The sequence below is a fragment of the Heteronotia binoei genome, chromosome 9, assembly GCF_032191835.1.
Source record: "Heteronotia binoei isolate CCM8104 ecotype False Entrance Well chromosome 9, APGP_CSIRO_Hbin_v1, whole genome shotgun sequence".
Taxonomy (NCBI): Eukaryota; Metazoa; Chordata; class Lepidosauria; order Squamata; family Gekkonidae; genus Heteronotia; species Heteronotia binoei.
Genome location: NC_083231.1, coordinates 126,115,173 through 126,127,908, shown reverse-complemented (window position 1 = coordinate 126,127,908; position 12,736 = coordinate 126,115,173). Strand labels below are relative to the sequence as shown.

At 53.9% G+C, this 12,736-nt stretch overlaps 1 protein-coding gene across 1 annotated transcript in view; it reads left to right on the top strand.

Moving 5' to 3' along the window:
• Window positions 1-12,736, top strand: part of DCTN1 (dynactin subunit 1) — a 158,581-nt gene that overhangs the window by 9,794 nt on the left and 136,051 nt on the right. The window contains exons 2-4 of the mRNA XM_060247228.1: window positions 4,036-4,284; window positions 6,950-7,028; window positions 8,991-9,022. Of these exons, the coding sequence (XP_060103211.1) occupies window positions 4,036-4,284; window positions 6,950-7,028; window positions 8,991-9,022 (360 nt within the window). The remainder of the gene's footprint in view (window positions 1-4,035; window positions 4,285-6,949; window positions 7,029-8,990; window positions 9,023-12,736) is intronic.

Sequence of the window (12,736 nt, the reverse complement as noted above, 5' to 3'; positions counted from 1 at the left end):
TGTTTGTGCACTGCCAAATTCAAAACAAACCGAGTATCTGCAACCAGCTTCCCCGGCTGCCTGAGTCCCCCTGGCGTTCCTTGACTCTCCTGACTCCAGAGGGAGACAGACAGACAGACAGAGAGGCAGGGGGCGGAGCCTTGTTGTGCTTGTCGGATGCCTAGCAACGGACTTGATGGACAGTTCCCTGGGCTCCTGTGGATGGAAAAGGGTTCTTAATGGCTGAGTTCGGGCTTGTTGGGTTGTCTGCCAGCCATGCTGCATTATGGGTCTTGCCAGGCAACCAGAATAGATCCTTTAGAAAGTTTCAGTGCACTCTAATTAGGTTTTTGATTAATTTGATTAACTTTGTATACTGCATACTGGATCCTTATATGTTTTAGAGGGTTTCACATTTGGGCTTGAAGTTAAATAAATAAGAGGTGTTCTGAAACAACTCTTTCTCTTTCTCTCTCTCTCTGTGCAATTGGAAGCCACTCATAGAAGCCTAGTGCTCACTGCATCTTCACAGTTGCCATCACCCGAAAGAGTCACATGACAACTCTGTGCCTTGTGTGCCACCCCACCAAACACACATGTGAAAGAGGCATGACTAACTGTCATGTGTTCAGATAGCAAGAGTGCCTCTGAACATGTCAGGCCGTCTCTCGCCAGCCAGCCTTTGTGACTCTGGGGGGAGGGGAAGGGCTCCCTCGGTCCAGTATTCGCCACAAACAGCAGACAGGTTCCAGGTTTGCCAGAACTATTTGTGAGGCCAGGCATTCAAAGAGAAGTGCCCCCTCCCACCTTAAATGTCCCCTTTAAGTTGAACTGACTTCATAATTGCAAGCCACTGGGTGGTTAGAATTTGTCTCCCTGCGAAGTTTTCTGCTTGCAATGGATTTTGTCTTATGGGGCGTGTGCCCCATTCTGCCACCTCCATCGGTTGTCTCAGTCTCATACCCAGAACCCTTGAGCCCTGCTTCACCACAAACCTGATACAGCCGTCATGGACAAGTTCTGCGGGGGGTTAAAAATAATACCCCTAAGTTTTAGCCTGGGCCCATATTAGTTAAGAAATTAGACAAGTTGCTAAAGAGCACGTCCTGTCTTCTGTTCCCTCTTCATCACCCAGGATAGGCAGGGGAGGGGTGGGCAGTTTGAGAAGCCCCCACATTCAAGCCCCCCCCCAAACCAGGTGTAGTGGCAGCTGCTTATCGCAGTTGTTCTTGCTGACTATGCATGCTGAGCGCACTCTTCAACGGTCTGGGGGCTCAAAGTCACTTTCATCTTTGACAGTTAATTGAAACATTTACAGAAAAGTTGTCTTGTAACTTAGGAGAAGAGTTAAGATTGGTCGTCTTACCTTGCTTTATCAGATGTAACTCCTATGCACTTGCTGATCGGCTCATTTGCACTTGTGTTGATCAGGCCTTTTTTTGTAGAAGGAACTCCTTTGCGTATTAGGCCACACACCCCTGATGTAGCCAATCCTCCTGGAGCTTCCAAGGCTCTTCGTACAAGGTCTACTGTAAGCTCTTGGAGGATTGGCTACAGCAGGGGTGTGTGGCCTAATATGCAAAGGAGTTCTTGCTACAGAAAAAGTCCTGTTGTGGATTATCTCATTTGTATTTAAGAATCATTTATGTAGATAGTAATTATATCATTGTGATAGAAGAGAGTTAGGGGAAAAAAGATTGATATCCTTCTATAAATATACACTACTGTGATAAGTAAATCACATTGCTGTGGATGGAAGTCTCAAAAAATAGGTGAGATTTCTGGATGTTTGTGATTTAGGCTTATTGGTAATCCCTAAAAGCAGTGGGACAAAAACCTGAAACTTTGTTTGCTTTTAATTTTTTTTTACTTATGATATGATTAAACAATGTGAGGAACTTTGATCATTTTAGCACATTTTTACAGTAATTGTAAGGTTAAGAACATAAGAGAAGCCATGTTGGATCAGGCCAGTGGCCCATCCAGTCCAACACTCTGTGTCACATAAGAACATCAGAGAAGCCTTGTTGGATCAGGCCAATGGCCCATCCAGTCCAACACTCTGTGTCACATAAGAACGTAAGAGAAGCCCTGTTGGATCAGGCCAGTGGCCTGTCCAGTCCAACACTCTGTGTCACATAAGAACATCAGAGAAGCCTTGTTGGATCAGGCCAATGGCCCATTCAGTCCAACACTCTGTGTCACATAAGAACATCAGAGAAGCCTTGTTGGATCAAGCCAATGGCCCATTCAGTCCAACACTCTGTGTCACATAAGAACATAAGAGAAGCCCTGTTGGATCAGGCCAATGGCCCATTCAGTCCAACACTCTGTGTCACATAAGAACATCAGAGAAGCCTTGTTGGATCAAGCCAATGGCCCATTCAGTCCAACACTCTGTGTCACATAAGAACATCAGAGAAGCCTTGTTGGATCAGGCCAATGGCCCATTCAGTCCAACACTCTGTGTCACATAAGAACATCAGAGAAGCCTTGTTGGATCAAGCCAATGGCCCATTCAGTCCAACACTCTGTGTCACACAGTGGCCAAAATAAATTACACACACACACACACACACACACACCGTGGCTAATAGCCACTGATGGACCTCTGCTCCATATTTTCTTATGCTTATGTTAATTTTCTTATGCTTGTAATGTCTTGCATAATCAGGGGTTGTTTTGTAGAAAAATAGGTGGTGGAGCTCATCCAGGGGTTGCTATGCAGGTGTGCCTACTATTCAATGGACAAGGTGGGGAGGAGGAGGGGGAACTGTCAGAAAGGTTCAGGAGCTGCGCTCCCGTGAGCTCCTACTGAATTCAAGGCCTGTGCATAATTAAGATAACTTTCTTTTTAAATAAAAGATAAAAAGTCTCTGCATGGTTTTGGTCTGGTTTGCTGGTTATAGTTCGAAGTACCAAACTTCCTACTTGTTTGTATTATCAGATTTGAAGGTTGCTAGATAGCCTTTTACAGATAATATCCTGGGGAACTCTGGTTTGCATGGGCAAAGGTCCTTTTCAAGTTGTTCCGTCCAGATCCCTAATTGGATGTGGGAGTGATAGTCTCCTATTACAAAAGCACCATGAAGAAACCTGAACCCGCATCTGTCTGCTCCTTCCAGTGGGGGGTGCTGCGTTCCCTCCTTGGGGGTGTTCTGGACAAGGGCGAAAGTGACCTGGCAACTGATGGCAGGGGGATGTCCGCTTGCTTTGCTGGCTGCCTCCATCTCCTTGTGTTTTGGTGGTGTGTGTGTGTGAGTGGCAGGCTGCTCCATGACTGGAGGAGGGTCAGTGTGGCCCCTGTCATGGGGGTGGTGGTGGTGGTGTCTCCTATTTCCCCTCTGCGGAGGAGCTACAGGATACAGACTAGCAGTGACAGCTAGTGACAGTGAAGCACCAGGGCCTTAGGATTGGACTGCAAGGCACATAGAAGTTTATTTTATGCTCTTAAATAGTACAACAAATCAAGGAATCTTTTTTGTGTGCGTATTTCATTTGTCCAGGGGAAAAGCCCCGGGTTCTTCCCTTTCTATCTCTACTCCTCCTTCCTTGAGCCGTGTCCCACTCGTGAGAAAGCTGCAGACTCACTTTTGGTTTCTGACTCCGTTTACAAAGCACCGGCTTCAAAGGTCTAGATTTGAATCCAGCAGCACCTGAAAGACCAGCCAGGTTTTTGGGGTCAAAGCTCCCTGGTCAGGTTCTTCCATCAGAGGCCTGCCTCTTGAACACTCAGGCACCTTGTTGGTCTCTTCAGCTGCGACTGGACTTGAATCCAGCTCTTTACAGCAGGCCCTCATGGCCCCCTTTGGAAACTGGCGCAGAACTTGCGTCTCTACATTGAGAAGCAGCAGGGAAAGTGGCCGAGGCGTCCTTAATGCCTCTAGGTTCCAGCTTGTTCAGGATCTCAGCATGTGGAACTTTATTCTGCTTGTGCAGAATCTCCTGAGAATGAGAGGCTGAGTGAAAAGTCCATGCTGCAGGAGTTGAGAGGAGGCGGTGTGAGGGGGGAGTGCTTTGGTGTGGGGTGCTGACCTCCTTCTCCTTCCATTCTAGGCATCAAGCGCAGGCCCCAGGATGAGCGTGGAAGCGAGCGGCAAGCCCGTGAAGGTGGGCTCCAGAGTGGAAGTCATTGGGAAGGGGTACCGTGGGACTGTGGCCTACGTGGGTGCCACGCTCTTTGCCACTGGGAAGTGGGTCGGAGTCATTCTGGATGAAGCCAAAGGCAAGAACGATGGCACCGTCCAGGGCCGGAAGTACTTCACCTGCGAGGAGAACCACGGCATCTTTGTGAGGCAGTCACAGGTGAGCTCCTTTGGGACCAGGGCTTGTCATCCTCTCTGATCTCTGGAGTGGGAGGGGGGCTGGATCAGCTGGCCACTCTGGGGCGGGGCCCTGCATCTGCACTGCTTTGGCCTGTTTTGTCATCACAGTTGTGGGCATCATATTTTCTTGGGAAGCTCTGTTGGAAAGGTTTTGTAGAATTTATCACAATCTTCCCAGCAGAATGAATAAGAAGGCCTGGAGGAGCCGCCACGGGGCATGTCACCCCCCCTTCCTCTGGGAGCGGCCTGACAGTGGCCCTCCTCCCAGGTAGAACCTGACCTTGGCCTGATAGAACCCAGAGCTTCAGATGTTCTTAACAGAGAGTGTGGACTTGGGACAACCGAATGCAGGCGAGGAGTGCTTTAGCCAATCAGAGAGCCTGAGTGAGAGATGTGCTCCCCTTTTGGAAGCATGTCCGGAGGCCACAGCCAGAAGCAGCCACTCCTGAGACCCTTTGGTCCCTCACGTGCTCTTGGCTGGCTTGTTCAGTGCCTTCTGGGGCTTCCCCACTGCACCTCATGGGCGTCTGCCGGAGGTGGCTGCCTGGCCCCATCGTCCTGTGGGCTTGACCAGAACTGGTGCTGCTGCCGCTTCTCTTGAATTTTCTGGTGCTGCATGGGAGGTCCGTTGCCATGGCAGCTGGAGGGAGTGGTCAGCAGCGCGGGATGGGAAGTGAAGCCACGGCGAGGCGAGCCCCTGGCAGTGCTTGCTGCCTTGCCCCCTTTCTTGCCACTGTGAGAGGGCTCCACTTCCCGGACTGAACCGAAGGCCCTGCATGGTTCCATTGTGCAGCTGTCCCAAGTGACGGAAGGCAGACTCTGAGGCCTCTTGGGGGGGATTAACCTGTTTGGGAGACTCATGGAGAGTTGGCTGTTGCCTGAGTCACAGTCACAGGTGAGCTCCCTTGAGACCTTTGCTAAGAGTCTTGGGGGGAAATCTGCCATGGTGTGCAGGGTGGGGCTTTTGAGGTCTGTCTTCTCTCCCCACACTCTCCTTGCAGGGTGGGCAAAGCCAGTGGCTTCCTGTGGCAGCATTAGGGGCTCAGGGCATGATGCCACTCCCCTGCTTCTGCTGCTGCTCCCCTAAGCGAGGCAGGCGTGGGAGAGACCATCAGGGTGTCCCCCGAGGCCCTTCAGCTGGTGCCTCACTTCGGTATTGAGAGATCCTCTCCAGGTGCTGCTTGAGCTTCTCCGTGATTAAAGCAGGGAAGACTGAAGGTGACAGAACAACAGCTTCCTTTGGGACTGGGACAGTAAGGGAGGAGGGAGCAAGACGGAGGTTATTTAAACCCAGGACATAGGGAAGAAGTCCTCTCACTCTTCCAGCAAGAGCAGCCGCGAAGGACCACACTTCCACCTTGGGGTCGGGGGAGGGTGATGGCAGCAAGCATTGTGGGGGCTTCCAAGAGCTTCTCGGTCAAGGATGCCCCCAAGGTCTGACCGCCAGGTGGTGAGCTGGGATCTTAAATTCCCCAGGGCAGTCCGGCAAACATTCGGATCCACACATCTCTGCAGGCAGATGACTTCAGTCGACACTCCCCACCGCTCCTCCCTGTGCAGCTCTGGTGCCACCTTCCCCCAAAGAGTCGGTGTAAAATGGTGGCGCCTAAGCGAAGACCGTTGATACACACAGCATCTGTCGCAAGCTGTGAGAGACCTTCAGTGGCCAAAGGCTGTGGGACTCTGGGCCAGCTCAGACACGGTGCTGTTGACATGACGGGCCCGCTGGACGCTTTGTCTGACCTGGCAGAGTAACCTCAGGTTTGGCCCTGGAGAAACCCAAAGGGGAGCAAGCCAGGACTTTGGTGGGGAGCAGTCCTCAGCCACTCTGACTGGGTCGTTGCCTCTTCCGCTGTTGTTTCTAGCAGGCTGCTGACCTCCCCACTCCCACCTTTCTGTTGCCTATAACTTGGGACGTATCTGCTGTGGATGCTCTCTTTCTGCATCTGCTGAACTGAGCTCTAATTCACAAAAGCTTCTGTTGGAAAAAAGTGTTGTTAGCTTTTAAAGTGCCTCTGGACTCCACAGCAGACGAACGTGGCTTGCCCACCCTTCTGGAATTGCTCTCTTGGGAATGATCCGTGGCTCTCAGTAGCTGGTTGGGGACAACATCTCCCTCCCCTTGCCCACCAGAGTTCAGGGTGGGAGTGTTGTGCGGACAGTGTGATGGCCTCTCTTCTGAGATTCCGGCAGAGGGGGGAGCAGTTGGCATGGCACTGCCAAGAGGACACAGGCCCATGTTTCTGGTACACGTTAGGCACAGTGCTTGCAGCGAGGGACTGCATGGCAAAGAATGGATCTTGGCTGATCTTGGTGTGGACTGCCTTGGAGACTCTCTGTCCACACGTGTGCAGCTTATACAGGGACACCTGAAGCCGTCTTCTCCAGAAGATCCAGCTCATTGGCAGCAGAGGGGGAAGGAAGTCTTTCCCGGTGCCTGCAGCTGACTGTGTCCCAGTGGGACCGAGTGAAGAGCTGGCTTCATAGTTATTCAGAGGAGGGGCAGGAAGGGGTGGGCTTGCTCTTCAGGCACAGGAGAAGTGGTTCTGTTGGGCTGGGGAAGAAATGAACAGTGCTGAGGAGAAAATGAGGCCAGTCCTGGAGACATTGGTGACAATCGTGTGCCTTCACTCCATTTTGTCCAGATCCAGGTGTTTGATGATGGCGCAGACACTACATCTCCAGAGACACCAGAGTCCTCGTCCTCCAAGGTCCCCAAGAGAGGTAAGGCCTTTGCCCTCATCACCTCAACAAGTGGCTATTCGAACTCTCTGTCTGGGGCAGTGATACTCTGTATTCTTGTGCTTGGGGGAGGCACAGTGGAAGGGCTTCCAGCCTTACTGATGAACCTCCTGATGGCACTTGGTTTTTTTGGCCACTGTGTGACACAGAGCGTTGGACTGGGTGGGCCATTGGCCTGATCCAGCATTTTATTTATATCCTGCCCTCCCTGCCGAAGCAGGCTCAGAGCGGCTTACAACATATAAAATTACAATTTATAATGTAAAACATCAGTACAGTTCAATACATAATTCATAAATAAAACCAACACAATTAAAACCATCATTTGCAATTAAAATTAACATTTTCGGTGCTACATCTCGGATACTTTCCTCAGTGGGTGTGGCGGATGGATATAGTAGATTATATCTACTGCAGGTCTACATTAAGCCTTCATTTAGGCAAAGGCCATTTTAAAAAGAGTGGTCTTGCAGGCCCTACGGAATTGGTCAAGACTCCGCAGGGCCCGCACCTCATCCGGTAGTTGATTCCACCAGCGTGGAGCGACGATCGAAAAGGTCCGTTAACACGTGCTCTTCAATTTGGCCTCTTTTGGCCCAGGGATTGTCAGCCAGTTCTTTCCTCCTGATCTCAGTACTCTCTGGGACACATATGGGGAGAGACAGTCCCTAAGGTACGCAGGCCCTCGACCATGTTCTTATGTTCTTACCTCCCTGTCCTCAGGCTTAGAATCAGAGAGTTGGAAGGGACCGCCAGTATAATCTAGTCCAACCCCCCGCACAATGCATGCATTTCACAACTACCCTCCCCCCACACGCATACATCCCCAGTGGACCTTGCTCCATGCCCAAAAGATGGCAAAAACCTCCAGGTTCCCTGGCCAAACTGGTGTGGAGGAATATTGCTGCCTGACCCCCAATGTGGCCATCAGTATTTCTGTGGGCGTGTCAGAAAGGGCCATGAGAACGAAGCCCTGGTGCTTCCCTTCCTGCCCTCCAGGAGAGCAGCAGCAGTCCTCCAAGGGCCCCCGGGCAGGTGCTTCAGTCTCATGGGGGCAAGAGACCCCCATGCTGCCCCAGCCATGTGCATGATGAGCATCAGCTCCAGGGGCAGCCATCCCGCCAAGGGGGAGGGAGCTGCCAGGGTAGGTCAAGCAGCTTTAAACTGCAGCATTTTGCTTTGGATGCTTCCTCGAGGCAGCCTTGGGTAAAGAGTATCTTTGAAATAATGGCACTGAAGGGGCGGAGCTGGCCCTTCCAAACCGGTGTCAGTTCTGGCAAGGTCCCGAATGCTGTTGGGGACATCCTGCAGCAGGCGGGGAGACCAGAGTGGGCAGGCCAGGTGGGCGTGGCACAGGGTGAGAAGGAGGCTGAGTCCTTGCGGTGGTTCCGAGGGAGGCTGCTTGTGACTGGACCCCAGTGGGCTGGCTTTGGTGGGCTCCCGATGACCGACTGACGGGAGCTCAGAAGTCAGCTTGATCGCCCTCCTTCAAAGGGGCTTCCAGCATTCCCAAGCAGACAATCAGCTTCATGAACTGAATCCTGTCAAGCCAAGTGGGACAGGGAAGCGGTTCTGGCATGGATGGCGGCAAGAAGCGAAGGGCCGTCCTGGGGGCTGGCTGGGGTTCAGGGCAGGCAAGGCAGAGTCCCTCCTCCGGCCCAGCTCTGGTCCTTTCAAACAAGCAGGGCTGGAATCTCAACCCGCAGAAAGGCCCAAGACTCTGGTCAGTGGCAGAACAGCCCGTCTCCCTGCAGGGAGGGCTCTGTGGGATTCCGCCTCTCCTCCTCTGCCCTGCCTCAAGAGGCGCCTTCCCTTCACAATGAAGCACCGGGAGGGGGGCGGGATGTGGAGAAACTGGACCCTGGTCTGGGCAGGGGAGGGGGGGGTCTTCTGAGCTCTGGCTCCTCCGAAGGGCTTCATTCTTGTGCTTCTTCTCCCCTCCAGATTCTTCAGAAGGCCCCAAAGCCAGCAAACTGGTGAGTGTTTCCTCCAGGGGCCTTGCGGGGAGGGGTGGGGCTGCACTTGTGAGGTGGCCTCAGTTACAAAGCAGGCTTTGCTCTGCAGGCAGCAGTGGTTGCAAAGGCCACGGAAGCCACAGGCACCAGATTGCAACGTGTGGAGTGCAGGGATCACTGCCGTTGCGTACCGAGGATGTGTGTGTGTGTGTGTGTGAGGGAGAGGACTAAATATCTGTCTGGCACCTGGGCCAAGCGCAAATGGACTGCCAGTGAGGGAGAGTCTTTCTCCTGGCTTCCTGGAAGTCATTGGTGCTGTTTGCAGGCCAGTGCGCCTGGCTGGTGTGACGTTTCATGGGGCAGCCTGCATGGCCCTCCCTTCTGGGGCTCCGGAGCTCATGCCAGCCAGTGCGTGCTGCACCCCCCCTCTGGGAGCAGGGGTGGACTTGATAGGACACAAGAAGCTGCCTTAGACTGAATCGGTCCATCAGAGTCACTGGTCTCCTCAGACTGGCAGCAGCTCTCCAGGGTTTCAGGCCAAGGTCTTTCCCTTCACCTTCTGCCTAATCCTTTTAAGTGGAGATGCTGCTGGGGATTGAACTGGGGACCTTCCGCATGCCAAATAGTTACCATCCTAAGTGAAGCTGCCGTGTGCTAAATCAGGCCCTCGGTCCATCAAGATCAGTCTTGTCTACTCAGACTGGCAGCGGCTCTTTCTCCAGGGTCTTCTCAGGCTAAGAGGTCTTTCATGTCCCCTCCTGCCTGACCCTCTTAAGTAGAGGTGCTGCCAGAGACTGAGCCTGAGATGCCCAAGCAGAGGCTGTGCTGCTGGCCCATGGCCCCTCTGTGGCCCACTGCCCCATGGGGCCACGTATCCGTACCGGCTGGGCCTCAAGATGGCCTGGCCTGCAAGGGAGCATGTTGTGGTGGTGTCCTCTGGTGTGCTTTGCCCAGGCAGTGGGCTGGGGAAAGCCAGTCCCTGGAGTGCTGGGGCGCTCCGGTCCCCTCCCCATCGGCCTTCGTGGAGCTCTGAAGTGCCCAAGTTCAGTCCCCTCCTCGCCTGGCTGGAATGCAAGGCCCATCCTCCTCACTGCGCTTTGCAAGCCATGGGTCATCTCTAGGTCTCCTTCCTGTGGGGCAGGAGCGGGTGCTTTCTCCTGCCTTCGCTTGTCTTCCTTTCCTAGCTGGGTGTGGCCTCAGGAGGAGGGACTGGCCTAGGCTGAGAAGGAGCAGCCCGGCTATGGAGGAGAGAGGGAGGTGTGCCGTCTTCCCCCCCTCTCGGTCACAGGCTGCCTGGGGCAAAAGTGCAGGATGGACATCAAGGGAGGGGGGTCCAAAAGGGTTCCATCTGTGAGACCTCTTGAGAAGCATGGAAGCCCAGAAGGGGGCCTCAGTGAGCCCCCCCCCCCCATGTGTGGATCAGAAGCTGGCAGGGGAGGCCCTCCATGCTCCCGCTGGGACCAGAGGTGCTGGAGGCCCTTCGACCCCGCCTGCTGGACGCATATTTGGCCCAGTGCTGCAGAAGGCCCTGAGGAGGAGCACACTGGATCGTGCAGACCCTCTCCTCCCTGCAGAGGGGGATACAGAGACCGGGCAGGGCCTTCCCACAGTCTGACAGAAGCACCAGAGGTGGAGGTGGGTGGTTGTGCCCACATGACTTTCCCACATGCCCCAGGCTTGCAGCGCTGTTGCCCACTCATCCATCCTCCAGTGGTCGCTGGTGACTTCCCTGGTGAGAGCACTGAGGGGAAGGAAAGGTCTGGAGCTCTTGGTGGGGCCTCGCAGCCTTTTAATAAGAGTACAATGGAGGTTCTGTGATCAGCAGCCTCTCTGGGAGTCTCCTCCCCCGCTTCTGCCTCGGGACAGCTTTCTGAGCCCAGCCATGGCAGAGCAGATGTGGCTGCCAGGCGCCCGTCCTGTGCCCTGCTTACTCCACTAGATGTCAGTAGAAGCACTTGGGGGGATGTGGGTGTCGAGAGGCCCAGCAGCCCACAGGAGGTTGCAGCAAGGGGCCTGCCTCTCCCCCGCCGCCCCTGGAGACGTGGAGAGTGCGGCTTGCTAACCTGGGGAGGGGGGGGGCAGACGTCTGCCATGTTTTCCAGGCCTTGGCCCCCATTTCAGTGTTTTGTCCTCAGCAGAAGGTGGCTGTGGAGGACGAGGCTGGTTTGGAACAGGTTTCTGCTGCATGCCCACCTAAGGAAGCCAAAGGCCCTGTGTTCTGCAGCCCCTTTGCCTTTGGCGTGGGAGGAGATGGCAGTGGTGGGGCGTGCCTGGGCTTGAACTCGAGGCCGGCTCGCTTGGAAGCACCAGCAGAAGATCTCCTTTGCCCCTCCCCCGGGTGGTCCTGATCCAACCCAAACATAACGAGACCCATCACGTGGCTTGCTGTTACCGTGAACGGAGGAAGAAGTGCTCAGTGTATCAGAAGCGTTCAAGGGAAAGGGGCAGGACTATAAAAGAACAGGGTCCCCTTACGATTTGCTAACAAAAGGGAAAGGGAGGGGGGCTCACTTGGGGGCCCACTCACCCAACTTCAAACAGCCCCCCCCCCCCACTAGCCCAGGTCAGCCCCGAGCCTTGGCTGCCCGACTTTCCAGAGCTGGCAGGTGACTTGGGCTCATGCAGGTGGTCTGGCAGCTACCTGGGAGTAGCACCTGCGGCATTTAAAAGAAAGAAAAGACAGCTCGCTTTGACCACACCCTGTTGCAAGATGCATGCTGGTCACGGCAAACCACGGAACTCAACATTTCCATTCCCAATTCCAAGGACTCTTTTTTATGTTTTTGTTCCATTGCAGTTTTGTTGTTGTTTTCATAATTGTATATTGATATTACTTCCCGTTGGTTTCAGTGGAAGACACCCCCCCCCCCCCCCGCTCAGGGCAGTACCTTCACGTTTTCCCATCCAAGTTGGACAAAGCTTGAGGATTGTCCTCTTCCCAAGGACAGCCGCTCTGTCAAGTTTCAAAGAGAATACCCCCACCCCGCCTTCTGAGGCCATGAAAGGGACCTGTGTTTAACCGGAAGGTCTATGAGGGAATTGATGTGGACAGTACAGCAGCTTCAAGAAATAAGCCCCAAATAAAAATAGTAAATTGCTTCAGACAGATTCAAGGAAGCTCCGTTCAGGAAGGCGGCTAAGACAGGCACTCTTCACTGGCACGAGAATCCACCCCCCCCCCACAGCAGCAGGTGCCATGACGTCAGCTCCAGAGTCCCACGCCACCCCCTTCAGGGTCAGAATCCCTCACACGTGTATGTGATCCTACTGGCTACAGCTTGCCGCCAGTCAAAGAAGGGCGGGCCCTCACAGCTTGTAAAGCCGACTGAGCAGCAGGATCTTTTCCACACCTTCAAAATGCTCAATTCTGCTTGCTTCCAGCATCAGCCAGACTTGGCCCCCTGGAATTTAGTCCTTCCAGTCCCCTCTCCTGGGAAGTGTCTCCTTGAAATCAGTCTGGCTTGTGAGGGGCTGTGGGGCAGCAGCAGGAGGGGTGGAGGCGAAGGGCCAGGCTCCCGTCAGCCTCCTTCCCACAAGGTCAAGAGAGATCTAGGATTGTGAGGGTCTGCCTGTTCTGAGGAGGCGGCTGGCCTCTTCTTGTACGCCAGTGAGCCTGCTGCTTCCTTTGTGCACCAGCGGCTTGGCCAATAGGTGGGAGAGCGTTCTGGGCAGTGGCGCCTTCAGATCCAGTGCCCTGACTTTGTGGACTGCCCTCTCACGGCAGCCCCATAGCCA